The sequence below is a fragment of the Cornus florida genome, unplaced genomic scaffold, assembly GCF_030987335.1.
Source record: "Cornus florida cultivar Cherokee Brave unplaced genomic scaffold, ASM3098733v1 CherokeeBrave_3.0.0_Hap2_Chr09, whole genome shotgun sequence".
Classification (NCBI taxonomy): Eukaryota; Viridiplantae; Streptophyta; class Magnoliopsida; order Cornales; family Cornaceae; genus Cornus; species Cornus florida.
Window position 1 is genome coordinate 94,333,387 of NW_026775579.1, and position 27,933 is coordinate 94,361,319.

At 36.0% G+C, this 27,933-nt stretch overlaps 3 protein-coding genes across 4 annotated transcripts in view; 2 read left to right on the forward strand and 1 right to left on the reverse strand.

Annotated features, from left to right (window-relative positions):
• The first annotated feature begins 17 nt into the window (after positions 1-17).
• LOC132275340 (uncharacterized) lies at positions 18-9,465 on the forward strand. 2 transcript variants are annotated; one of them, XM_059776805.1, is made up of 2 exons: positions 18-156; positions 8,335-9,465. In XM_059776805.1, exon 2 carries the CDS (start codon positions 8,433-8,435, stop codon positions 9,222-9,224), a length of 792 nt encoding a protein of 263 aa, XP_059632788.1. In that variant the 5' UTR covers positions 18-156; positions 8,335-8,432; the 3' UTR covers positions 9,225-9,465. The 2 variants fall into 2 exon arrangements, with proteins under 2 accessions (XP_059632788.1, XP_059632789.1); XM_059776806.1 differs by lacking the exon at positions 18-156 and adding an exon at positions 5,198-5,347.
• Positions 9,466-10,217: 752 nt separating this feature from the next.
• Positions 10,218-14,355, forward strand: LOC132275341 (DNA-directed RNA polymerases II, IV and V subunit 9A). The gene is made up of 4 exons (XM_059776807.1): positions 10,218-10,375; positions 10,555-10,630; positions 12,939-13,097; positions 14,012-14,355. Exons 1-4 carry the CDS (start codon positions 10,347-10,349, stop codon positions 14,090-14,092), a joined length of 345 nt encoding a protein of 114 aa, XP_059632790.1. The 5' UTR covers positions 10,218-10,346; the 3' UTR covers positions 14,093-14,355.
• Positions 14,356-15,935: 1,580 nt separating this feature from the next.
• The window catches only part of LOC132275342 (uncharacterized), a 38,042-nt gene continuing 26,044 nt past the window's right edge, over positions 15,936-27,933 (reverse strand). Inside the window, exons 15-25 of the mRNA XM_059776808.1 lie at positions 27,551-27,621; positions 24,420-24,500; positions 24,222-24,292; positions 20,907-21,003; positions 20,752-20,811; positions 20,082-20,136; positions 19,580-19,980; positions 17,577-19,496; positions 16,894-17,466; positions 16,723-16,781; positions 15,936-16,455 (exon numbers count right to left, since the gene is read on the reverse strand). Of these exons, the coding sequence (XP_059632791.1) occupies positions 16,260-16,455; positions 16,723-16,781; positions 16,894-17,466; positions 17,577-19,496; positions 19,580-19,980; positions 20,082-20,136; positions 20,752-20,811; positions 20,907-21,003; positions 24,222-24,292; positions 24,420-24,500; positions 27,551-27,621 (3,584 nt within the window). The 3' untranslated portion in view covers positions 15,936-16,259. The remainder of the gene's footprint in view (positions 16,456-16,722; positions 16,782-16,893; positions 17,467-17,576; positions 19,497-19,579; positions 19,981-20,081; positions 20,137-20,751; positions 20,812-20,906; positions 21,004-24,221; positions 24,293-24,419; positions 24,501-27,550; positions 27,622-27,933) is intronic.

Sequence of the window (27,933 nt, forward strand, 5' to 3'; positions counted from 1 at the left end):
TTATTTATATATTTATGAATAATCTTCTAGGTTACGGGAAGTATATTGAACAGCTAGAGAATTGGAGAGTGTTCTAGGGTTTATCAGAAAAGAGGGTTTTAGGGAAAGAGATCCAAATTGCAACAAGATTTCCTCAGAAGAACAAGAGCAGAACAGGTGAGTCCCTTCTAGCATTGTCCATGTTTAATTTCATATTCAAAACTTTGCCTTATTTGAGGTGTGTCAACTTCACCAACCCAGAAACTGCATTTTCTTCAACACTACCCATTATCATTATTAGCTTTCAAATCCATATCTACCACTTCAAATTAACACTCGTTCACGGTCGATTACCTCATCAAATTATGTGAGTTTCCTCCAGAAAAGGCTCTCTCAGCCTCCAAGTACATGAACTTCGAAACCCCAGACAAACCAGACTCTGTTCTCGCATTCTTCAGCAACCATGGATTCACCGAAACCCAGATCTCACTTCTCATCAGAAGATTCCCTCCGGTACTGTAGTCCGATCCCCAAAAAACCCTTTTGCCCAAAATCTGATTTTTTCATTCTTTTTATTACTAAATTATTCGAGGTATAATGGTAAAATTACCCTAAAATCTGACGTCCATAAGACAAACTGTAAATGGAACTTTTTTTTCAAAAATTTTGCAACCTCAGGGAATTATTTAAACAGCTTCACACAAAATTGTCAAAAATACAAAAACTGAATGTCTACACTATTAATACAATAAGCATTTGCACTAACATATAGAAAGCATGCAATGAAAATTTTCAACCCATGATTAAACTTCCTGAACAAAAATTTAAACTATATGTTAATAATGTCAAATGTATAAAACCCCAGTAAGGCAGTTTCAGTTCACAAAAAACAATCATAGACACAAAGTAGTAGAAATCACAAACAACAAATTAATCCAATATAAGAAAAAAAAAAAAAAAATGGTTTCATAAAAGCATAAATTTTATCCAAAAGAGTTCATTCTAATTTCTAAATTCTAGTACACCCAATCCAGGCCCCATACTCTCTCTTATGTACATATGCTATCCCCTCCTGCTATGGATTCATTCGATATTAGACTCTTTTTCATTTTTTATTTTTTTTATTTAAAACTAATATTCGACTAAAAGTTTAAAAATGGACTTTAAATAGATTTTCACGTTGATACCTTATTTTGTGACAATTTCCCCTCACTTTTAATTCTTTACTTGTTAAAAAATTATAATTTTTTTATTCTAGAAACAAATAGGCCCATAAATTCTTAGAATTTCAGTGGTTACTCGAACACCTAAACCTAGGTCTCATAGTGGCCATCATATAAAAATCAAATGAGATAATTTCTTAATTTATGGTAACTCTTTGAATTTCAATATAAAATTATATGAATGCAATCATTAAGGAGTTAGAATGTTACTTTGAACTACCTCCTCCGTATTTTACAAACCACTAAAATGTAGGAATTCATCATCTTAAATAAATCCATTTCAAAAAACTATAATCCTTTTGAAAATGATGAATTTCGTCCTTATCAAGAAACTCAAAACCAAACGTATAGGAGGAGGAATAAGCAAGTTCCCTATGCTCCTGAATAGTCCATCCAAGACGAGGGACTTGTCACTTAAGTTAAGCGAAGCTAAAAGAGACGAAACTATGAGACACTATTACTATCGGAAGAACAGAAAGGAAGGGAAAGCAAGAGAAAATTGAACTCCAATTAGGTTTAACAAATGCAATAACTTCAGAACTCGCAATAGAACTACACACTATATCAAATCCTAGCTAATGATACTTCCGAAACAGAAAAAATAGATACTAATTATTTGTCAATTAAAAAAAGCTTAAAACCTAGGTTTAACAGCTAAGACAAAACCAACCATTTAATCGATATTTAAAATGAAAGAACACTGTAAATCAAAGCAACATATGAAAAAGATAATAAACTAAACGCATTGCCAGAGTGTCAAAACTCCAAACCCTAGATTTCATTATTTTTACACAGCAAAATCACCAGAACTCAAGAACTAATAGATAAGGAGAATCAAAAATTGAGAGGGTTTGATCTGAAAAACATACGTACCAAAAGCTAAATCGAGACAGGAGGCGAGTGAGAGATCCTTAGCAGAAAGGATTGATAAAATAGAAAGAGTCGTTAGGGTTTATCAAGTAAACCTGAATGAGCCATGTACGTAATCGTAGTGCGTTTCAGGTTGACGGTGGTGTGAAACAAACTGTTAAAATTCTTACAAAAATAAAATAATAAAATCGTATTACCATTTACCTAGTTGGTATTTGCTAAATATTTTTTATTTTTTATTTTTCTTTCTTCCTTTTGTATTTGAATTTGACCTCTGAAAATTATGTATTGAAAATTTTAAAAGCTAAATTTTAAGTGATATTTTTTTTTTTTTGATAAGTAAGATTTTATTGAAAACGCTCAAAAGGGGAGCGGAACACAAAGAAACACAAGGGCCAAAGGGCGCCTCAAACCTTCAAAGAGACCAAAAAAACAAAAATCTCCTCTAAAGATCTATAATCTCTCCCTGAGACCCAACAAAAAAGAGTAGAAATAATAGAGAACTTAAGTATAGAAACAGGTTTCTACTTTCCCTCAAAATATCTCCGATTTTTCTCAAGCCAAATGCACCACCAAATACAAAGATGCGTAGCTCTCCAAGCATCCTGCATGAGAGCCCCAACAGAAACACCTTTCCAAGCCTCAACCCTTTAGAGGAACAAGGCATAACCCAATGGACCCCAAATAATCCAAGCATCAAATCCCAACAGTCTCTGGCCATGCTGCAGTGTAAAAGAAGGTGATCAATTGTCTCCTCATTACAGAAGCACATATAACAACGATTGACCACCACCTGATTCCTCCTCCTCAAATTATCCTGGGTTAAAATCTTACCCAGGACGGAAGTCCAAGCAAAGAAGACAATCTTAAGGGGAGCCTTAGAACGCCAAATAGACTTCCAGGGGAAAGGGCTTCCGGTACCAACCGAAAGGCACCTAATAAAGGACATAACCTCGAATCAACCCTGAGAGTTAGGATCCCAAAGCCAACAATCTGAATCTCGAATTGTGATCACCTGGCGATACAGAACCTCCAAAAAATGAGAAACCTCCTCAATCTCCCAGTCCTGAAAGTGTCTTCTAAACTGAACATGGTTTGTCTGTGATAACAGTCAACCACCATGGTTTGTCTGTGAAAAGCAATCCTATAGAGCCGTGGGAAAGCAAGAGCAAGGGGAAGCTCCCCACACCAAAGATCCTCCCAAAATCTGATCCTCCTACCATCCTTGATCTGAAAACGAACATGCTTGCAGAAACATCCCACCCCCTCCGAATGAAAGTCCAAACCCCCACCCCTCTAGGACCACGCACCTCAAGAAAACTCCAACCACCGCGGCTCTCCCCAAACTTGATCCCACCGAACCAGATGATACCTGAACCCCCCCCAAAAAAAAAAGAAAGTTGCACTGCAATCTCTCAATTCTCTCAGCCACTGAAGAAGGAATCTGAAAGAGGGAGATAAAATAAGTGGTGAGGCTAGAAAGGGTGCTCTTAACCAGAGTGACCCGGCCCCCCTTTGAGAGGTACTGCTTTTTTTTTTATTTCACTCCAAACACCTCCAATTCAAACATTTTTAATCAAAAACATCCATCGGAACATGTCATATTATGTGGATCCAATAGATAGGAAAGTGTCACTTTATCTGGTTACCTATAAAATAAATATGTTGCAGATGATATTCACACCCACAATTCATCACCTGCAGCACTTCACTTGAATCTTTTAATAATTAAAAGTTCAAAATTTTCATTAAAATGGAGTGTAAATGTATTGTTCTATTATTTATAAAATGTGAATGTGTTTTTGAATTGTAATATAACGGATGCATATAGTATTACTGATTAAATTTTATCATACAAGTGCACAAAGAATTACTTGCTTTTGGCATAAGAAGAAAGAAGATTACACCAAGAGGTTTTTGGCTTAGTGATATTTTCTCTTCCTTCCAAAGTAAATGGCAAGGGTTAGGGTTCATGTTGTATGCTAGTTTTTTACCAATGAAAAAAAATCGTATAAGCCAAGAGCGTACAAAGTTTCCATTATTCCTGTAATTGCTCGCTCTGGTCACCACACACATTTATTGAATATATTGCGAAAGAGGTGATAATATGCTCATTCTAACACTTCAGTTGTCTGGCATTTATGAATGTACCACCCCAACACACACACACAGAAACCTTCTCTTAAACCTGATTCCTGGTATTCATTGTCAACCTACCCTCTTAGATGACCCAGGGTGCCACTTCAGCAGCAAAGAAACTTGCTAAGCCCATCAACATCTCCCACTTCAGCCAGTAGAGATCTGCTGAGATTAGATTCATGGAGAACTTCAAACTAAATTTTTTTATAAACTGGGTTTGGCTAGATTTAAGGGTGTGTATGATCTACTCTGAAAATAGCTAACTGGGTTAGTGAAAAATCCGTTTCGAGATGAACTGGTATAGGTCCTCCCAGAATTCATCCTGGACAAACTGAACATCATAACCAAACTTAAAGAAAGTTCTCAATACAGAAATGGAAGAAGATGGTATATGGACTAAATCATGAATTGAACCAACAATGTCACACTTGCACAAAGAGAACAGCGTTATATGATCTAATTTATTATGCTCTGAACGAAAGACGAAGATATCTGTTGCTGGGACTGAGTTAGATGTTTGCATCATTACAATTAAAAATCAAAATCATCAACTTACCAAATTGAACTAGGTGCAAAATTGTAAGTCAAACAAAACCAAGATCACCTAGACTAATCTCCCAGATAAACGGACAATGGTATATCACAGCAAGCCTAAACCACTACAAAAGTACACAAGAATTCAATGGACCATGTTGTTGAAATTCAAGTTTCATGCCAGAACTAAAACATAGAATTCAAATTTGCTCAGACAGCAGAAGTCAGTGTATAGTTGGAAACAGAGATGCATCCACTCTTTTCCTCATATACCCATATCCTAGTTACTTTGAAAGAATCAACTTCTCCTGATATAACTTCAAAAGCTCAGGAGCTTCTTCCTCATATTTTTTCACATACTTCTTTAGGAAGTAACTTTCAGAAGATTAGGCAAGTCATAAATCATGAACACCCTTAAATCTAGCCAAACCTAGTTTATCAATTTTAGTTTGAAGTTTTCAATGAATCTAATCTCAGCAGATCTCCAGTGGCTGAAGTGGGAAATGTTGAAAGGCTTAACGAGTTTCTTTGCTGCTGAAGTGGCACCTTGGGTCTAAAAGGGTAGGATGACAATGAATACCAGGAATCGGGTTTGAGAGAAGGTTTGTGTGTGTGTGTGTGTGTTTTGAGGTGGTACATTTATAAATGCTAGACAACAGAAGTGTTAGAATGAGCATATTATCATCTCTTTGGGTCATCTAAAGGGGTAGGATGACAATGAATACCAGGAATCGGGTTTGAGGGAAGGTTGTGTGTGTGTGTGTTTTGGGGTGGTACATTCATAAATGCCACAAAACATGAGTGTTAGAATGAGCATATTATCATCTCTTTCGCAATATATATTCAATAAATGTGTGTGGTGGCCAGAGTGAGCAATTAGAGGTATAATGGAAACTTTGTACGTTCTTGGACTAAATGATTTTTTTTTTTTCATTGGCAAAACACTCACACACCCTTTGCCTGTGGGAACGTGAACCTTTACCATTTTAAAGTGAAAGTATCAAAGTGGAGAAAATAGAGAAAGTATCAAATTGTCACTTTCTCTTTTCTTCATTAAAAGAGAAAGTACTTTCTTGAAATTGAAAAGTGAAATTACTTTCTTCAGGAGCATAGGGAACTTGATATTCCTCCTCCTGTATGGTTGGTTTTGAGTTTCTTGATAAGGACAGTAGTGCTTTGTAAAATATGGAGGAGGTAGTTCAAAGTAACATTCTAACTCCTTAATGATTGTATTCATATAATTTTATAATGATATTCAAAGAGGTACCATAAATTAAGAAATTATCTCATTTGATTTTTATATGACGACCACTATGAGACCTGGGTTCAGGTGTTCGAGTAACCACTGAAATTCTAAGAATTTATGGGCCTATTTTTTTCTAGATAAAAAAATTTAGAAATTTTTAACAAGTAAAGAATTAAAAGTGAGGGGAAATTGTCACAAAATAAGGTATCAACATGAAAATCTATCTAAAGTCCATTGTTAAACTAATAGTCTAGTATCAAATCAATCGGTAGTTGTCACTTCCCTTCCCCCATACCATAGCCGGAGGGGATAGCATATGTACAGAAGAGAGAGTACGGGGCCTGGATTGGGTGTATTAGAATTTAGAAATTAGAAGAACTCTTTGGGATAAAATTTATGCTTTTATGAAACCATTGTTTTTTTTTTTCTTGTATTGGATTAATTTTGTAGTTTGTGATTTATACTACTTTGTGTTTATGATTGTTTTTTGTGAACTGAAATTGCCTTACTGGGGTTATATACATTTGACATTATTAACATATAGTTTTTATTCAAGAAGTTTAATAATTGGTTGAAAATTTTCATTGCATGCTTTTTATATGTTAGTGCAGATGCTTATTGAAATGTTAGCACAATTTTATGTTAGTACAATTGTATTAATAGTGTAGACATTCAGTTTTTGTATTTTTGACAATTTTGTGTGAAGCTGTTTAAATAATTTATGGGTTAAATATAGTGACCTTCCCTGAGGTTGCAAAATTTTTGTAAAAAAGAGTTCCATTGTCCTGCCCTCAACAGTTTGTCTTATGGACGTCAGATTTTAGGGTAATTTTACCATTATACCCCAAATAATTTAGTAATAAAAAGTATGAAAAAATCTGATTTGTCAAATGACATCTTTGCCCTCATTATAATTATATTTATTTTCACTCTCCTCTCTTTACATCCTACACCACTACCCTCTAACCATGGGCACCACCTCTCAACCTCCTACGGTCCCACGACCACCACCAACCATGGCCAACACCTCTGTCCACCACCCTCCAATCACTGCCACAACCTCTCACCACCACCACACGACCACAGCCACCACCTCTCAACCTTCTACCACCACCACTGTACCACCCCACAATTGATTCATATACTTCTGGAATTGAGATTGTTGGTCTGGCTGGTTTGGTTCAATAGCTGTTGTCGCCATTGTATGGAAGTTAGATGAGTCCTGTAAAATCTGATCTTATAATAATATATTTGCTGACTGATAAAAAAATCTGGCCATGGAAGATTTTTTCTTTCTTTATTTTTGGGGAAGATAATCTGGTCTTGAAGGTTGATGAAACTAAATACGTAACTTGGATGGATAGGAATTAACTACTGACTACACATGGGATAAATATATTTATGTATATGTATAAAGATGTAACTTAGCTATAATATATTTAGTCTATAAATATACATATATATGGAACCACAAATGGGTCTTCTCTGTTGAAACTTGAAAGCCCTTTGGGGGTGGCTGCTTTAGTAATTAGAGGACAGAGGATGTCTATTGCGTGTTTTGAAATGCATGATCCAGCCATATAAATATACATATGCATAGAATAACAAGTGGGTCTTCTCTGTTGAAAGCCCTTTGGGGGTGGTGGCTTTAGAGAGAGAGAGAGAGAGGGAGGCGGCGGTGGAGAGAGAGGATAGAGGGGAGGCTTTGGTTGGGGTAGCAGCGATGGGTGGGGAGGAGAGAGAATGTTATTTATTATTTTATAAGTAGAGAGAAGTGTGATTTTGACAATGCAAATATGACACTTTTTTTTTTTTTTTTTTTTGGTAATTTAATGACTTTCTAAGGGTAATTACATCATTTTGGATGAGTTGATGTATTTTGGCATCCAATATTTTTTGGCTCAACTAACTTTTTGGACGGAGGGGGTATTTGTAATCACGCACCAAAGTTGAGGGGAACATGGTGCAACTCTGTTAAAAAGTTTCACGTGTTTAATTAGGCTAAACCTTAGGGAGATTAGTGTATTTAATTCGTAATTTATTTTGCAGTAAAATTTACTTGTTATATATTGAATGTAAAAGTCGATATTAGTGGTAAGTTGTTGACAGACCTCACTTAATAAAAATCATGGTTTCGCCCCTAAAATCAGCACTTGCTGGCCAATCATGGGAACCACTGGGGTGAAAAATCACAGTGCCCGTCACTCACATGGGAGATGCCATTCCACATTTTCATTCATATAATTTGGTGGTTGTTCCGAAGTTTCATTTTATTGTTCAACTTTGAAAGTTAGAAATCAGTGTTTGACAAATTGAACGACTGACATAAAGTTTTTTTGGCAGGATTTTGAGGCATACGTGACAAATTGAACTTGCTTAAAATCCTTGACTTGGGTTTTTCTAGAGCTGGAAGAATCTGTATATCCTTGGGCAACAAGAATATGTCGTCAGATAAGAAAGAAGAGAAAGGTGCCCAGGATGCGGCAGAAAGAATTAAGGCTGCAGCTTTGACAGCTGCAAAAGGCCTTAGCCGTGCTCAGGCTGAGCGAGCTGCTGCTGCTGCTGCCCGAAATGTGAATGCGTACGGGCAGAAGGAAGAAGGGCCCAGTAGATGGCAGGAGAGGAAGGAGGCCAAGCGACAGATGTATTTGATGAGTACTGAAAAACAAGTAAGATTGGGTGAAAGAAAAGACCTCAGGCCTTCAATGTCTACCACAGGTGGTACAGCTTCGCAATGCCAAAAGTGTTTTCAAACTGGGCACTGGACTTACGAGTGCAAGAACGAGCGGGTGTACATTTCACGACCCTCTCGCACCCAGCAACTCAAAAATCCAAAATTGAGGATGAAGTTGTCAACCTCCTATGAGTTGGATAACCCAGATATTCCTCAGGAGTCGAAGGGTGATAAGCATGCAAAGCGTGAGAAGAGTGCAAAGAAAAGCAAAAGGAAGCATAGGTCAGATACTGAGTCGAATAGTGATAGTGAGTCTGATAGTGCTACCTCATCAGTTACCGGATCTTCTTCAGGTGAGGGTGATTTGAGTTACGGTTCATCCTCTGATTCGGAGGAAGAGAGGAAGAGGAGGAGGAGGAGGAGGAGGAATAAGCAGCAGCAGAAGAAGAGGCGGCAACGGAAATACTCTGAGTCTTCTGATTCAGATTCCGATTCTGAATCTGATTCTGAAGATAGGAGCAGCCGGAAGAAGGGCAGGAGGCATAGCAGAAGGCGCTGAAAAGGCAGTACGAAGAAGGAAAAACAAAAAAGAAAAAGTGCAGCCTATTAGGCATTGTCTGTAGTTGTGTGTTTCCGACTATGGCATTGTCTTGCAAGTCTATTAGGCCATGTAATATGAAAATCTCTAGATAAAAGGTTTTGGACGTTTTGAAAGACAGGTCTTCTTAAAATAATTGTGGTATACATTATTATTATTATTATTTTTATATTAATAGTACTAGTTCTAATTTTGACAGTTATATTATGGATGCTGCAACTCCAAAATTTCAGTAGTACTTTTTCCACTTAACATGTTTTATCATCTTTAGCATGACAATGCAAGCAAAACCTGGTGCCGATCATGGTCAATTCTTGATATGCTGCTTCTATTTTCCTCTTCCTTCCAAGCTCCGGAATTATTGATTCAGCCACTCACTAGTTGACAAGGCAAATAAATGTATAGGTTCATTTAAATTTTTGCTTACGTGTTGACTACGGAATAAATGATCTTGGAATCATCTAACAATTATTTGGTGTCACTTTCCTCGGTAAATTAATTTGGAAAATAATGTCACAAGAAACCGAATTGACATCCTTTTGAATATTATATGTAATTTGATATATATATATATATTTAGTAATATATATATTTTTTGTTAAAAAGAGTAGAATTTAGTGCAAGAATTCACTGAATGTAAGCAATTTAATTTTAAAAAGTATATGTATAGAGTAAAATTTTGATGCAAATGTTGCACAAAATTACTAACAACTCGACATGACTTATAAATAAATTTTTAATTTTATTCAGACCATTGCTTACATGTATGTTGTAATCGGCCGAGATGATATAAACCCTGTCTATGTAAAAATTTCACCCAATAGGCTCCTTAAACCCATATGGGCCAGGAAAAAAACACCATATGGGCCATCGTTTAAAAAAAAAAAAACATATGTTCTTAAAGTCCCATTAAATGACAAGTGTGCCCCTGTTACCAAGTTAAATATTTGGCCTACCCTTTTCTACTCTCAGTAGGAGATCAGGGGATTGAAAGAGAGAGCTTCAACTGAGAAGAGACGGTAACGAAACAAGTCTGCTAAGCTGCGAAGAACTCAGAATCTCTCTTAATCTCTGTTTATCAAAATGAGTACCATGAAGTTCTGCCGCGAATGGTCAGTCATTCATAAATTTATAGATGTTTACATATATAATACACACACACACACACACACACACACACACACACACACACATATATATATATATATATATATATATATATTAGTTCGATATAATTATTCTCTGATATATATATATATATATATATATATATATATATATATATATGCAGTAACAACATTCTTTACCCTAAGGAAGACAAAGAGCAAAAGATCCTTCTCTATGCTTGCCGCAACTGCGATCACCAGGTTTGTTTCTCTCTACCTATTCATATGTGTTAGGGTTTTTGTACACATGTATATAAATTATAGCAGTTATCAGTTTCTTCTATTGATTCAGAGATTAACCTTTACAAAAACCCTAATCTATTTCTCCATTTTTTTATTTTTTTTATTTGGGGGATGATGTGTTTTGGTGTTGTATTGTGTTCTCCAAACACACTTAAATGCTATTTTGTACGAAATCTCCGTTTGGATTTATGTGGAAGTGTATGGTTTGAAATTTATGGCGAAATAGTGTACATTTGTTTCAAGATGAAAGGGGAAATTGTATAGTCACGGCATTCAAGAATGAGCATTTTGTATGTTTTGATGTTTACATCTCCTTGCTTAAGAATTGCTACTCAGTGGGTTGTTTGACTTTTTCTATTTGCAGTGTTTGTAAGAATATTAGGAACTTTGAGCTTGAAACTTTTATTTGTGTTTTGTGACCTCTGTCTACAGCCTACATGCACATATCTATAGTTGAAGTCCACTGAAAGTAGGGACTCATAATTGTTTAAAGTTTCCTTTATAATTGAAACTGGTTAAATAAAATTGGCTTCAAGATGCTCCAAAAACTGGTGGAGTTTTTAAGTTCTCTATTGAATCTCGTAAAATGTTTTGTGGACTCTTCCAAAAATGTATAAAGTATCCGTCTTTGACATATAACACTTGGAGATGGTTATGGGATTCAACACTAATGGTTTTGTATTCATCTAACATGAATATCCATTAATTCATTTTTTAAGATAATTATACATAAAACTCTTTCATTATGTTCCTTTTCTTCAAACAAGTAAAAAAATTATTTTACACCTAAAAAAGTTAAAGAAAATATTAAACAACATAAGTTTTTGACTGTGTCCTTGTGTCCTTCGATTTGAGAATTTGATAAATATGATGCTTAGACATATACTTGTACCTGAGTCCATGTAATATAGATCTCTTTCGATACTGATCAGTCTAGTTTCTGGCATGCTGTTCTCCTCACTTGGAATGCTGGCCACTTCATTTCTGCTTGAATAAATTGGTCTGTTGATCTTAAGGCCATGTTTAGTGCGGGTGAATGGAATCAAATCAGAGGGAATGGAATGCTTTTCTTTCCATTCTTGTGTTTGGTATGGGCTATTAAAGGTGGAATCATCATTTTCCACCATTCTTGGAGAATGGTCATTCCACCAAAATCATTCTTTCTCTTTACCAATGGAATGGGCATTCCATTCCCACATGGAATAGGATTAAAAAAATTATGACCCAAAAACCTGTTCATCATCTTTTTTCTAAACCCATCTCTATTCTCTTCCAACCCATCGACATCTTCCAACCTATCGACATTGGAGTTCCTTCCACAGCCTAGAACTGCGGCGACAACAAAGGTGGTCCAAGTAGAGGAAGCTATCAGACAATCCAGAAACACCGTTGAGATCAGAGACCTTGGAAGTCTAGATCGCACCTTCAACTCCTTTGACGTTGCCACAATCTTTGTCCCCGATATCAGAACTGTTATACTTCTTTCCATAATCCAGCCGTCTTGCACCGCCGCCATCATCATCTCCTTTCTCAACGGTGGAACATACAACCCAACTCAGCCGCCTCTCTCGTCTCCAAGCGTTGGTTTCACCTTCGCTGTGCCGCCGGAGACAGATTCGGCTTCCTCATCTTCCTCCGTTTTTTTCTCTCACTACCCCTTATCTCACCACCACCGCCGAAGACACCTCCCCTTTGTTTGATCAACTTCTTCTCAACATGGCGTCTTCTTGCCTTTTTGCCTTCTTGCCCTAATCTTCAACACCTTGTTTGCCCCAATTTCATTTCTTACGTTAATTTTTTTGTTAAATTTATTTATTTATTTTTTTTGAAGTTAAATTTCTTTATTCATGATAAAGGGTAATTTGAAGAAATCAGTGTAAATTAATTCCATTCCAGTTTTTAAATTGGTTCAACCAAACACATGAATGAGAAGCATCATTCCATATTTACAACATTCCATGTTTGCAACCAAACACTAGAATGGAATGGTCATTCCCATTCCATTCGCAGCTTCATTTCATTCCCACTCTATTTCATTCTTGCACACCAAACTAGCCCTAAGTGGAATGTGAATTTCAAGGAACCAAAAAAATAATAATAATGTTACACTTATTACATTTTTAAGGTTGTTTCAATTCTGAATGATTCTTAATCAGGGATATGAAATCATGTCCTAATACCATTCTGGTTTTGTCTCTTATTATTATCTTACTTGAGGATCATCAGTCTCCCATTTATCTCTCTTTTCTTTTCCAACATTGTACAGGAGATTGCCGATAACAACTGCGTCTACAGAAATGAGATACACCACGCTGTTGGGGAGCGTACCCAAGTCTTGCAGGATGTGGCTGCAGATCCAACTCTCCCACGTACAAAATCAGTTCGTTGCACTCAATGCGGTCATGGAGAAGCTGTTTTCTTTCAGGTAATTTTGTTGGTGCCAACCTTGTTTATATTTAAGCAATGGTGTTAATATTGCTGATTAAGCTTGTCAGCATGGCTGGAACATTGACTTCACATATTATCTGAAGAAACAAGTATTCAGTTTCCTGGAGAATCAATTCTAGATCTGTTCCTCCTGGTATATTTTAAGAAATAAGATGCATTTACTCGCTTGTGGAATTTTTATCTGTTAAATGTCTCTACAACTTGGCTTATATCAAGTTCTGTAATGTTGTCAAATCTGTAGCTGTTGTGGTTTAGTTTCACCTTAGTGGGCTGGGTAGCCATTCTAGCTTGCATCGCATTTTGGTTGCTTCTATTTGGTGTCGCTCTTTTGATGTAGCCTACAAAGGACTCTTTTGAGGTTTTGCTGGCAGCTTGAACCTTTTTTTTTTTATGAGATTTCTTATTCCAACTTAGGTTTTAGTTTATGTTAATCTAGATGAACATTAATCTGGCAAACTTGGTGGAGGTAGATGGTCAGACATGAAACAAAATTTCTTGATATCACCAGTATCTCCCTTTAAAAGATATTATTATCGCAGCAAACCGAGGATTGTAGAAATACTTGGGCATATGTTTTTCTTTTATTTCCTTAAGCAAGTGCATCCTGCCTAAGCCGGGTAGTGGTGGTGGAGGGGAAGATAGATAGAACTAACCTTTTGCATAATGTTGCACAAAATGGTTACTCTGAGACTCGCATCTTTTTTTTATCTTTGCGATTACAATTCAATTCACGCCAAGGAATTTGAGAGATTTAAATTTACCATGCTGAAGAGTGAGCTAGTTGGAAGTTTCTTTTTTATTTTGTTGCCATTATTTAATGATATTGTGGGGGTGTGAGCCACACTATACTTACAATTGTGCTTCTGATTTATTTTTGGGATAAATCTGCAGGCAACTGCGAGGGGAGAAGAAGGTATGACACTATTTTTCGTCTGCTGCAACCCTAATTGTGGCCATCGTTGGAGAGACTGAATTAACCCTGTACATTCAAGCGTGCAGTGGAAACTTTTGTATTACTCATCTTTCAAGAACCTTACTCTAACAAAACTTGTTTCAACTATTTGGGATCTACTAATTAAGAGGAGAGTGGGTAGAGAGAGCGAATTTGTTATGATTTGCGTGCACTTGTGGTTTTGATTGTCATATTAGTTACTTGAATGTAAACCCATGCATGCTTTGATCATGGTTAAAAATGTTGACCTTGTTGAATTATTTCTCTAGTCACCCTTTCTACACTGAAGGCTCTACAAAATACTTTTGTAGTGTAGGGTGTTGAATTCATGGTTGCTTACTATGTTATTGTCTGCCTCAAGTTTGCAGAGATTTGGAACAGAGATTTGGGAGAAGAAAAAAAATGCCCCACTTATTATTGTGCTAAAATCCTGCATTTAAACCATTTATCCTCCCTCTCCAGCCATCATGCTTTGTAGCAACTAAAAAGTCCCGCATTTTTCTTCGACCTTTTTTCTTTAGAATATTGAGATATTTTTCACACTTTTTAGGGTGACTGATGAATCATAAAATGGGTCACAACATATCAACCCGTTCATATCCGTTCATTTTTTATTGGTTTTGGGTGAATCATATTTAAAGTGGGTCAAAAATGGGTTGGGTAATTTTTAACCACTTAATTTGAGGGTCAAGGGTATTCATTTTCAACCCATATTTCACCCATCACATAATAGGCACATAACACGCATCTATTCTATATTGCACTCACCCCATTTCTCTCTTTCTAAAATTTTCTAACTCACTCTAAAACGATCTCTCTTTCTAAAATTTTCTAACTCACTCTAAAACGAGTCGATAAATATTGTTTAGTTTGAGATTATTATTATTTTTTATTATTTGTATAATTATATATATATATATATATATATATGTATTCTCTGTATTTCTGTTATAAAAAATAGTAATATATTATTATGATAGGAGTGATGCACATGAACTTTCACTGTTTAACTTGAAAATTTTCTCTTTTTGACAAATTATATCTCTACAAAATGCTGATCATTGGAATCTGTACATACATATATTTTGACAAAAAGAAAATATATATATATATATATATGTAGGGCGTGATCATATGCATTTGATCCATGTTTGTTTGTATTTCGACCCTGTCAACTGTTCAGTGGGTTGGACAGGGCATTTGCTTTCGACTTGGACATTTTTACATCATTTGTTTCTTTCTACCTTAATACAAATTTTACCATATTAAAGAATATATATATATATATATATATATATATATATATATATATTAATGGTTCACTGTTTAATTTGAACTCCTATGAGTTAAAACGTTGAAATTTCATAAAATAATATAAAAGTACGATTTTTTTAAAATTTTTTTGAAGAATATATATGTACTAAATGAATTTTGTATTCTTATTACTTACCCTCAACCCGTAGCAATTAAAATTATTTTTAGTAATAAAATGTATTTTTTTTCTTTATTAAAAATATATATATATATATATATATATATATATATATATATATATATATAAAAGAATGAAAATGGGTCGTTGGATCTTATGGGTTGCCCCAACCCATATTTGACCCATTACAAACGGGTTGAATATGATCTACAACCCATTTTCAACCCACCCATATTTGACCCTTCCCAAATCCCCACTCCTAGTAATTAGCAACCTTATAAAAACACAAAGAAATAATAAAACTATCTTTGAACAACTAAAAATTTATTTACCGATTACTATTTATTTATAAACATTAAAGAAGAAGCAGAAGTGAGTCGCTATCTTAAAATGAAAGGATATAATCCCAACTATTTTATTGTGCCAAGCCATGGAACAGATTAAAACTTTCATTTTTCTTTGATCATTATCAACTGATAATTTTTAAGCTGTCTATACACGAATGATTTTTTGGTGGATTAATTTCCCCATAAACCAGCTAATCACCTTGAGATATGTCCCTCCTTCCCTCTCTATCAACCAATTTCCCAAACTGGACCAATGAGTATCCAGAAGGGCCCAAAAAAAAAAAAAAAGACCAATAAATAAGAAAGGAAAACATATCTACAAAGATGATTTTTCTAAAAAAGAAAACGGAAGGGCTAGGTCCAACCTCAATACTGGCTGATTTTTCTACAAAATTGTATCCAATAAACCTACAAAGATGATAGAGTCCGTGTGAACCAGTCTGATAAGTGTCTCATTTTCACTGAAAGCTCTGCGTTTCTTCCAAAGTATGATTCAGCATTTGACAACATGACTGCAACGTCATGCTTCATCGCCTCCAAACTTCGATAGTAGCTGTTCTCTAATCTAGACCGGATCACTTCAAGAGACAATGGAACCGGAAACCTGCAAAAACGGAGACAGATCAAAATCCAACTTCAACTTCCCCACTTTCGAAGAAGAAAAAATGTATTCAAATAGTAAAGAATAAAACAAATTTGCACACGCTCAAGATATTATGATATGTGACTTGAGACATTAATGCATCCAGAATAGCAGAGTAGGTTCTATGTGACTCGACGACTTTTGCAGATAACCATTTCACATGTATGTGAAAAATGCAAAACCAAATGAGAGAACTCACAAACGAAGGGCATGGCAGAGAAGATATACCTGTTAACAAAATTTGACCTCTGAGAAACCTGTGTCAATTTTTGAACCCCATAACGATCCTGAAAGTTCCAGGATAAAATTAATATAATTCATTGTTTGAATTTCACATTGAACCATCTATTACTATAAATATTTATATTTTTATATAAATGATTCAAGCCTCCAAGTTACCTGAACTCTGTTCCCTGATTGCTCCAGTTTGGCAAAAGAATGCAGCAACTTTTCTCTGATCTCATCATCAATATGGGGTTGCTCCCACTGGGTATCAGCATCATATAGTTCCCAAGGACTATGCGGATGCGGTCCTTCCTGATCATTCTTGTACTGAACATAAAACTTTTCCCAAGGGCTGTCTGGAAATTCAGGAGATTTGGCCTTCACAGCCACGATCCGGCCATTCCACCAACTCCCATCTTCCTCACCATCATTCTTCCACCAGACTTGGCATTTATCCCTGTGTGTCCAATTTCTCCGCATAGCAGCATCATACCTAGTTCTTTCAACAAGGAAGTCCGGAAATCCAACCACTTCTGGCAGAGTCAATGTGAATGATTTACCAGTCACACTGGAAGAAGGATCTACAAATTGAAGTGTCATTTTACAGCAGCTCTCCCCAGAACCTGAACATGCTGAATACTGGAGGTCTACAACCTTACAAAATTCCACATCCCTGATGTTTCCCTTGATTGTTTCCCAAGGGCCTATGTTTCTCAAGCGAATATGATCCATATACTCCTGATGGCCCTGAGAAATAGGAAGGCCCGGCACTGAATTATCCTCTTAAACAACATAATTCGAAATCAAGAATGAATACATACAGCAACAAATGAAAAGCAAGTAATTTTACTACTTACCTGCCTCAAGTACACAACATCGTCCCCTTGCTGGGGAATATATCGGGACACTTCCTCATGCGTCAACAGCAACCACGAGTTCTTTCCTGATTGATGGGATTTCCTTTTATCTGTTGGACTAATGTCACGAACGTGACAACTTCCTCTCCTATTTCTGGTCGACCTTGGCCCAACTGTAACTCTTGAACTTGATCTCCATTCTTCATAGGGTAGTTCCTTACATCTGTTGATGAAGGATTTTTCTACACTCGTTGATGTACCTTCTGAACCATCACGATCTACCCTCAATGGGATGTTGCTCACAACATTTGCATCACGAATGATTGCTCTGAGTCCCATAGACCGTGTCCTATGAACCCCATTAGTTGTGGCTTCAGGGAAGTCTACTTCTGCATCAAGATTATGATTGGTTGCATCAGAAGTGCTTGCTACTACCATGCCTCCACTGTTACCTGCTAGATCACTTCTACCCCTAAATGACTTGGACCTTCTATAAACAGCATTGTACATCTTATCATGTGAATGCAACTTCTGCGAATCTTGCAAAACAGGCCTTGAAATCCTATCAATTTGAGCCTCTGAATTTAGTACACCATTCTGCTCTCCATGTTCCAAACTGGTTTTATCGATGCCATCATAATCAAGCACCTTTGAATTTAGATTATGCTCTGTGCCCAAAGGGCTTTCACCTAACTCATCACCACCGTTGTTCTTCCACTCTTCAGCTGAAGATTTAATTTTTAGCTTGGAAGGACTTTCACCATCCCTTGAAATCCTTTTGGACCTTATCCTCAACTTTGTTGAGATAGGTTTAGGCTTCTCTGTATATTCAGACGGGCTTCCAGTCCCATTACCGCAGGGAACAGAAGATGTAGTTGTATCATCAACATCCTTGTGACACTGTTTTGGAGATCTGTCATAATCCTTCCATTCATCAATTTCAGAGTTCTCATTTCCATTTCTTGCACCATCCAGAACTTGAGGAGTAGCAGCTCCATAACATTGCTGGTCCATTTGAACTGTTTCGTCCTTCCGACCTCCATTTTCTTCATTTTGGGTTTCTGAACAAGGGTAAGTTTTACCACACTCTTCAGATATAGAGAACCCATTGGCAGCATTCTCAATCTTAACAGCATCATCGAGACATGAAACAGATCCTGCATAGGTACCAGATGGCAAGGGTTCCCCCATTTTCAGCCGTTTGGATGTGCGAGCCTTGACCCCTCCCCATCTAATCTTCCCATCATTGTATCCTTCAAACAGGTCTAAATGATGTTCAGCCTTTGAAGCTTGCCCCTCACTTCCTTCAGTTTTTCCCCACTTGAAGTCGCCAGATGAGTTATCCGGACCTTGAGAGTAATCCCTATTTACTTCATTAGAATCATGTATAGGTTTAGATGATGAGCCTACATCAGCCTTGTTGTCACATTTCAGTATTCTGTTCTCTGGAGGTGCAAGCTTATTTAAATCACGAATTGGCAATTTGAGGACTAATCTCCTCCTGTTTCCAGCATTCAAATGAGATTCAGAGCATTCAGGAGGTTTATTCACAAACTCTGACTCATCCATAAATACTTTTTTCCCTTTTGAATTATCGTGGTGTTCATTTTGAGGTAACTCATCAGATTCTTCACTCTCAATGTTTGAATCCTGAAGTGTGGATTCACTTTCTGAAGCATCATCTTCTAAGCCATCTGCATCTTCTCCATCTGTAGATCTTTTAAATCGAGAAAACATAGTAAGAGCATTGCGTGCAGCAGCTCTTTGAGGCCTCAATGACTTTGATAAAGAAGACTTCCGCCTTGAAACTTTTCGTCCATTTCTAGATTTCCTAGTTCGGTCATTTCTAAGAGAACTGCCATCGCATTCGTCCAAATTCCTCCTCTTAACACGCCTTCCAGAAGCTGTTGTGATCTCTACCTAAAAAGAGAAAAAATGAAATATCAATCCAGCATCTGCAAACAAGAAGTCAAGAAAATATATAGTTGTGAAAAAGCATTTACGTCTGCCTTATGTTTTTTCCTTCTTGATCTGCGTAGACCATCTTGATGAGCGTTCTCAACGTCACTGTCTTCGACACTGCACTCTGGATCACCTGAAGAATTAGAACCTAAACTTCCTTGCTCACCTCCAGAAGAATACTCCTCAGTAACATTATATTCTGAATCACTATCTTCACTTTGCACTTCATTTTCTGGTTCCCAATCCATAGCATCTATAAACTCAGGTAGTGGATCGAGCACTATATCCAGGTCCCTTATGGGAAGCATTTGGTAATCTTGTTCCAGATTGAACTCTGCCCCCACGGCGAATCTTACAGAAGACGGGGACCACTCGATACCCAGAGCTCCTAACCGCCGTTGCTGATACATGCTTTGATAAGGCTCTGGGTATGGAATGATGGCTAGCATTCGAATTCCCAATACATAAACAGCATGGCATTATCAGAGAGTAGTGTCTTAAGAACAGAAATCTTTGAGAAAGCCATAGGAAATAAGTACAAACCTGAATCACAAAGCAGATCTTGTATGTTCCTCCTATAAGGGACAAGTTGAGTTTCCTACATAAAAAAAAAAAATCAACAGTTGCCAAAGCTCTTGAATTTAAAAATTGTAATGGAAACTGTTTAAATGCAGACTTACCCAAATAGTAGGATATGGTACTGTCAAGGTTGCAGTTAAGGAAACAGGGACAAGACATTCTTATAACATATGCGTATGAAAATAACCATCAAATGTGGGGCTAGAAAAGCAGGGATGAGACATTGTTCTAATACACTGGGAAATTAACTAATATGGAGTTCGTTCAAATAATCCAGTCAGGTGATATATGCCATACTAATACCCAGAGCCAGTCTTCAAAAGACAGAAGGGAACAGCAGTCCTATACATGTCTATGTCAAGTGTAGAATACAAAATGCACATGAAATCAAAGATTGTATCAATTGAAATACGTGAATCCTATAGGACATAGTGTCTTAAAAGAATGATATTCTAGTACACCAAGTTACCAAAAAAATTCCTAGATGCTAATACAAATGACAGACCATTTAAAATAAGTTAATTAATTAATAAATGATTTGAAGTTTTTCACATGTCTATATAAAAAAGTAGAACATGAAGAAAAAGCAAACAATAAAAAAAAAAAAAAAAAAAGAGAAGGCAGGTCAACTAACCTGGTCAAGAACATTCCCATGGGTATCTTGAATAAGGGGGCGATAATCCCCAAGGAAGAACTGTTCACAGATGTACATACACCATAAGAGGTTGCAAGGTATAACAAACCAAAAACCAAACAAAGCATAACTAATTATATATGGTTTTCTAGTACCTGATCATATTTGGCATCCATTTGGGACTCCCCTTGGCCTGTGTTCAATATGTATAATTGACCAACATCATCTGAAAGTATAATTGATGTCCCATCCCTGGATCATAGATAAAAGACATTTGTATTTATATCTGCCACTGTACTGGCATAACTACAATTTTAAATTCGAGGAACTGCAGCATCACAAAATCAAAAATCCATCTGAATAAAAACACATCAGTGGGACCTATATATGTCAAGAACAAACATCAAACTATGAAATGATTAAAAAATAGAAAATTGATAGAAACAGCAAAGATTTTTGCAAGAAGACACTCACAGAGAAACAACAAATTATGAGTCATGATACATTATAAGAAATCACAATCTTGTTATTTCTTTCGAGAGTGAATATCTCCCGATAAGGATATAAAAATAGCTCCACACAAGCCAACTACTTATGGTTGCCGGAAAGAATCCTATCCACCACTCTACTCAATCAAGGGGCATAGCCGCTTTTAAATAGTGCCCTAGAACAAGATCACAAATATTCAAAAAAAATCTTGTCCATGACGGTATGACTTAAGATTATATAAACTAGTTTGTCCACATTTACAGAGCTTAGGAGTGGATGCACGAAAGATATACAATATATAATGCAAGTGCTACATGGACCACAATTTTATATAAACATAATCTATATATTTAATCTAGCCAGCCGACCCCAAGTAATTGGGAAAAAGGCTTAGTTGTTGTTGTTGTATAATCTATATATTTAACCAATACAAATAAAGTAAATAGCCATTTAAGGTAGTGTCCATAACGCATTGCCTTGAACAATGTCGGATAACCAGTTGGTGGGAACTTATCCAACAAAAAAAAAAACAGTTGGTAGGGAAAACCCCTTTGTAATGCTCAAGTTGGTACACGAAATTCACCTCTTCTTCAATAAGTTCTTCTTAAATATGGTAAAGCAAAAAATACAACCCAAAACTTATCATCTAGCGGATTTCCATGATGAAATGACTTGAGCAGTGAGACCCACTTATTGATTACCGCTACAACTTTTCTTGTGTGCCTCATCTTTGTAACTTCCATACCACCTATTATCATTTTTCTGCTATTATACATTACATATTTCTTGCCTATCCTACAACCTAAAAATTTTAGAAGGCAATTCAAAAAATATTTTCCTAGGGAATCTTGGACCTATGTCCTTTGCATAACACCTTTAGAATGATCTAGCCACGGTCATTCTTCTCAAGGGTCCACCTCAAGGCATCACCTCTTACTTTGAGTCATTGAAGAACCTTGAAAAGGTCAAAAGAAAGCAAACACAAGCTCCAGCTCCCAATCCTAGGTCGTCCAGATAGTATGTCTCTCCTCCCCAAAAAGGGAGGTTGAGAATTTGAGACCTGCTAGGGGCAATTTTGTGGGGGTGTGTGCATTTGCTTGAACTTTTGAAATGAAAAATTAAAAAATCCTAGGTTATTACCACTCTATTCTTTGTATACCTGACATAGCATGAAACAATACAAAATATTCCAAGAATAATGACTTCAAGACAATATAATTGGGGGAATATAATCCTTATGTAAGGGCCACCCTATCCAACTTTCCGGCATTAAGATACGTTTCAAGCGTGGATGATTATCTTAAGAGATTCCCAACATATCATAAGATTCCCGTTCTTGAAAATCCACTCTTTTCCAAACCCAGAAAACAGACAGAATTCTAGGATTCCTCCTTGGGGCAAATACTTTTATGCATACCTCTTCCGGTTGATCCATACCATACTCTATTCTCATAAGATGATACACACTAGCTAACAGCCCGCCTGGTGCTACATCATATGCACATTGGGAGCGTAGATAATTGTAACCATATACATATAAAATGACAGCATTGGAATGCCAATCCTCAGGCTTTATTTGTAAAATCTCTATTCCTTGGTAATCAAAGCCCAAAGATCTATGAATTAGCCCATGCTTGACTAGCCAAGCAGACAAACGACCCAGCATCTTTTTTATCTCTCCCGCATTTTTATTTGTGTAAGTAGTTCATATTGACGATGAAATTTATGAAGAGTGACCCGTTACTTGTTATTCTGTACAAATGAATCTTGTCTAATTCACTAATTCGTGGGAAGATACTGAACTTTTGTATTTGAAAAATGTTTCAGGAAGGATCTCTGAAGTAGATGGTGGTTGATAAAGTAATCCTTGATTATAATTTCCAGTATGAATACTGCGTCCAACATGAAACTTGTGATTGGTAGTAAAACACCGATTCTCCTGGTGAGACCTAATTCTATCTTCATAGATTTCTTGAGATATTTTCTTACGAAGTTTTGTTATAGCATCTATAACTGCTTCCGGTTTTGGTGGACAGCCCGGTAAATAGACATCCACAGGAATTAGCTTATCGACAATATCCCAAACCAAAAATCTTGCAAGAATCTCACTCTAAGGCTAACACGATTTACAAATATTTACTCCTATTCCTGATATACTTTTTTTTTCCGGAAGTTAATCCTATATATACTTCCACAGCCCAACCATGTAAGAACTGATAATCACCCCACCCTTCTCCACAAGCCATCAGATGCTAGAGCTAATCTCAGAACCATTTGCCTGATTAGGCAACTAAACAGTCTTCTAGTTCACTTCACCCTACAGTGGGGAACAAACTGTCTTCGAACTCACAGATGTTATAAACTCCACCCCCATACCGCTCCACAAGAAGCATCTCTGAATCTTTTCTAATCTCTCCACCACCAAAGCCAGATGGCAACATGAAGTATGTAGGCAAGCTCAAGGGAGTGCTTGACATAAGGTCTGATGCATACTAATATTTAATCTATTTGGTGCTATGTAATATGCCTTATCCTAAGAAGCACGAATATAGACACAGGACACGGACACGACACGGATACGCCAGCACATCAAATTCTAAAAAGGCAGGACACAGATACGGAGTGGAGACGTCTAATTTAAATATAAATTATTTATATACCTATTGAACGAGGCAATCAATAAATTTTTAGAACTTTTTAATGGAGTAATATGGCAATTAGAACTTTCTAATGGAGTAATGTGGCAATATCTTCACGTATGTAAAAATAAATTTAATAACTTTTAAATCCCGTACAGTTTCTTTTCCTTTCATTCCTCTTTTTATTTTGGATGAGTTATTGCCCATAAAACCTAAGAATCAAACTATCAGACAACCGAAAGTAAATGGAAGATTACAAAATAGCATATCATTAGGAATGCAAAATGGCATGAACCATTTTAGGAGAGAATTTAAATCTGAGAAACTGTATCACCAACTTACGGAGAAAACTTTCCATCAACCAACTTGAAGCGTCCAATTTCATATATCCGAATAGGTGTTCCTTCCCATATCTAATTTGGTGGGATAGAGAGAGAGAGAGAGAGAGAGAGAGAACACTCAGTGAACATGAAAATAAAGTATTAATAAACATGAAAAATAGTGAAAACTCCAAGTAGCTTTACAAATTTGGAAACTCACATCCCACACTATTGTTTTTCCATCATAACCAGCACTCATAGCTATTCGGGGGTTGAAAGGATGAACATCCAGAACATAAGTCTACAAAACATGCAAGCAATAAGGTCAGATGCAGCTAAAAACAAAGAGAATCCTGTATACTTGGTTATCTTGAAAAAGATACACCAAGTATGGTATTGTTAAAAAATTGTAGCAACAATTAAGAAATAACGACAAACAGCACCATACAGATAAAGGTGAATCAGTACAATATAGAAGGTACTTGTCACCTATTAACAGCCAGATGAAGACAGCAGAAATGATTGTAGATTGACATACTCAATCCGCCCCACAAAACTATTTAATGGAGTAATGTGGCAATCATAAAAGTTTTATTGCCACAGAAGTATCAAAAAGTTGGACCAATGGTATTGCCAGCAAAAATTGCCATTGCTAATCAAACTAAAGAAAATGCATTAACTAGTGTCTGAAAAATTGAGAGACCAAATGAAGGTGAAAAAGATATTTATAAGTTAGCAAGATGCAGAGATAGGTTGACTAGGGACATGGATCAAGTTAGATACATTAAGACTATGGATCAAAATATATTACTTAAGGAGATGTACATATTACATGGATGGAAAGAATATTGCCAGTAACTCTTAAAAGAGAAACATTCTAAAGAAGAAATTACAAGCGATGAACAAAATATGGGAATGATAAATAGAATCAATAATTAAAAAATAGAGAATGCACTTAAAAAGATGGGTGGTAATTAATAAAGCAGTGGGACCTAACAACATACCAATAGAAGCTTGGAGAACTCTAAGAAACGTATAAATTGAATGGCTAACAAATTTATTCAATAAAATTCTAAAAGAAGGAACCATGCCTAATAAATGGAGAAAAGTAAAATTGTAACAATATAAAAAAATAAAAGTGTACAAAATAGTGATAATTATTGAGGAATTAAAATTAATAAGTCATACAATGAAATTGCGGGAAAGAGTTATATAACAAAGACTAAGGAAATATGGATTTAAGCTAGGAAGATATACTATGGAGTCCATTTATTTACTTAGGCAATTGATAGAATAATGTAGAAGTAAACAAACAGATCTACAAATGGCTTTTATAAACTTAGAGAAGGTATACGATAGAGTTCCAAGGGATATCATTTGGTGGACTTTACAAAGAAAATGAATCCCTTTAAATCTTATAAATATTATCAAAGATATGTATAAGGATACAAATACTAGGGTTGTATGTAGAGAAACTAACATTTTTTCTTTTATATGGACCATACCAAGGATCAGTACTTAGATTAGAGGATTGACGATATACAAGAAGACATCCCATGGTGCACGTTGTTTGTTGATGACACAGTGTTGTTGGATACTTCTAAGGCTGGCTTGGGAACAAAATCAGAAACTTGGAGAAATTGATTGGAAACAAAAGAAACAAAAATTAGTAGACTAAAATAGAATATATGAAATGTAAATTTAATAAAGATTAGAAAGGTAATAATACAACAGTAGCAATCCAAGACCATAAGATTAATCAAAATCATCATTTTCGATATTCAGGATCAGCAGTACAAAAAAAAAAGGGAAAATAGATGATAATATTACAAGTAAGATAGGAGTAGGATGGACCAAATGGACACAGGCTAGCTGTATGGAAATGAGGATGTTGAGGTGCATGATAGGAGTGACTAGAAAAGATAAATTTACTAATCAAAGTGACGGAGAGATTAGGAATAGCGCTTATTAGTGACAAAATAAAAAAGAATAGAGTTAAGTGGTATGGCCATATAGAGCATAGACCTCCGGACAATTGGTTGGAACAGGTGGAGAAGCACATAAGGACAATGGGTAGGGGTTTACCTAGGACGGGTAGAGGATTGATTTGTATTGACTATGTGCTTATATGTTAATATATCTTACATGTTGGAAGCATGCTTACTTGCCTACTTGTTATATGTTTAAAGTTTTGAAGTACATGTTATATATGCTCAAGTATGCACTGTGTTTATGATGTGAACTTCATGAGAGGTGTTGAAGCATAGTGTTTATGTTTCCCGTCGAGTGAGTAGTGTGGCTACCCTAGGTACACGGAATGGGGTTAGCTAATGTTTTATTGTTATTAATCCTGAAGTGCTCGTAAGAAAGGGAACATTAGTTTACATCGAAGGTAAGAGTCAGCAAAGGCAACCAAAACTAAAATGAAATGAAGTAATTAAAAATGACTTCAAAAAATTAAATATAAGAAGTGACATGAAGTATAATATAATAGAATGGAAAAGAGACATGTGGCTGACCCCATTCATGTTAGAAAATGGCAAGGACGATGATGATTGTTATGACGAGAGCAGCAAACCAAGAACAAAACAAGAATCATGATAGAAAAAGTAAACACGCCACACAGAGAGCACAAAGTTTTACATGGCTCGGCACACATTGTGCCTACGTCCACGGTGAAGATCCGGCGAAAGATTTCACTATGTGAAAATTAGGAGATTCAAGTTTCACCCCAAAACCCTAGCTTTCGCTCTCACTCTCTTTCTGGCGATTTTCAGTGTTCCCTCATTGTCCCACTCCATACCCTAAGCACCCTTGTATACTGAGCTACAAGAAAGTACTAAACAAGGTCCATGACCCGCAAGGGAAAACTGGCCAAATTTTTTTTTAACGTCACAATGATGAATCACAAAAACCAAATGGATCTTGTCAACAAGTTATAATGAGTTGAGTACCAATTAAAGTTGTCAGATAGAAAAGTGGACAAGAAAATTATAAGGCGGCCATTTTGGTAAACAATTTCTGATTCTAATGACTTGGGCGACTTATTAGCAACTAAAGAAGGTTAATTGACAACTCTAAGAAAGATGGAAATTGTGACAACTATAAAAATAACAAGCATTACCATAGAAACTGATACAAAATGTAAAGGACCATCCACCGGATATTTGTCAGTCTCGACAGAAATAACCACAGAATAGTGAACTAAAGTTAAGCAAGACATACTCAAGATGTCAAGTCATCATATCTTGTAAAAAAACGACTACACAATAAAACAAAACATCTTCTCTCATCCTTTCTAGGAAAATTAAATAGAAACAGTAGAAAATATTGAACATTTCAACCACTTACAGATGCACTATGACCCGTCAAAGAATGTACCAGGCTACCATCAACAGCATTCCAGACACATATTCTGCAATCTGAGCAAATGAAAAGAAAAGAAAAGAAAAAAGGGTCACATTGCAACATTTATAAAAGAACCAAACTTAGGTTCTCAAACACAAGTTCCAGAAAACGTACTGTGTAAAAAATATATATTTATGTACATAAATTTTAGCATATACAAATATAAAATCTGCAAACATTTTGTCCAGGGCCTATACATGCAGAAAGAGGAAAGGGTAACCTGAGAAAAATACTGAAATGTAATTAAACAGTGAATGCAATGTTACCCCATTACCTGTCAGATAATTGTTAGAATGTAATTATGTATATTTGGGGGTATTTTGTAA

What these genes read in the sequence shown, in the direction of transcription:
- LOC132275340 (XM_059776805.1), top strand. Translation starts at nt 8,433, where the DNA reads ATGTCGTCAGATAAGAAAGAAGAGAAAGGTGCCCAGGATGCGGCAGAA.
- LOC132275341 (XM_059776807.1), top strand. Translation starts at nt 10,347, where the DNA reads ATGAGTACCATGAAGTTCTGCCGCGAATG. An exon ending in ATGAAGTTCTGCCGCGAATG is followed by an intron (nt 10,376 to 10,554) that starts GTCAGTCATTCA and finishes ATATATATGCAG; the next exon opens with TAACAACATTCTTTACCCTA. An exon ending in GAGAAGCTGTTTTCTTTCAG is followed by an intron (nt 13,098 to 14,011) that starts GTAATTTTGTTG and finishes ATAAATCTGCAG; the next exon opens with GCAACTGCGAGGGGAGAAGA.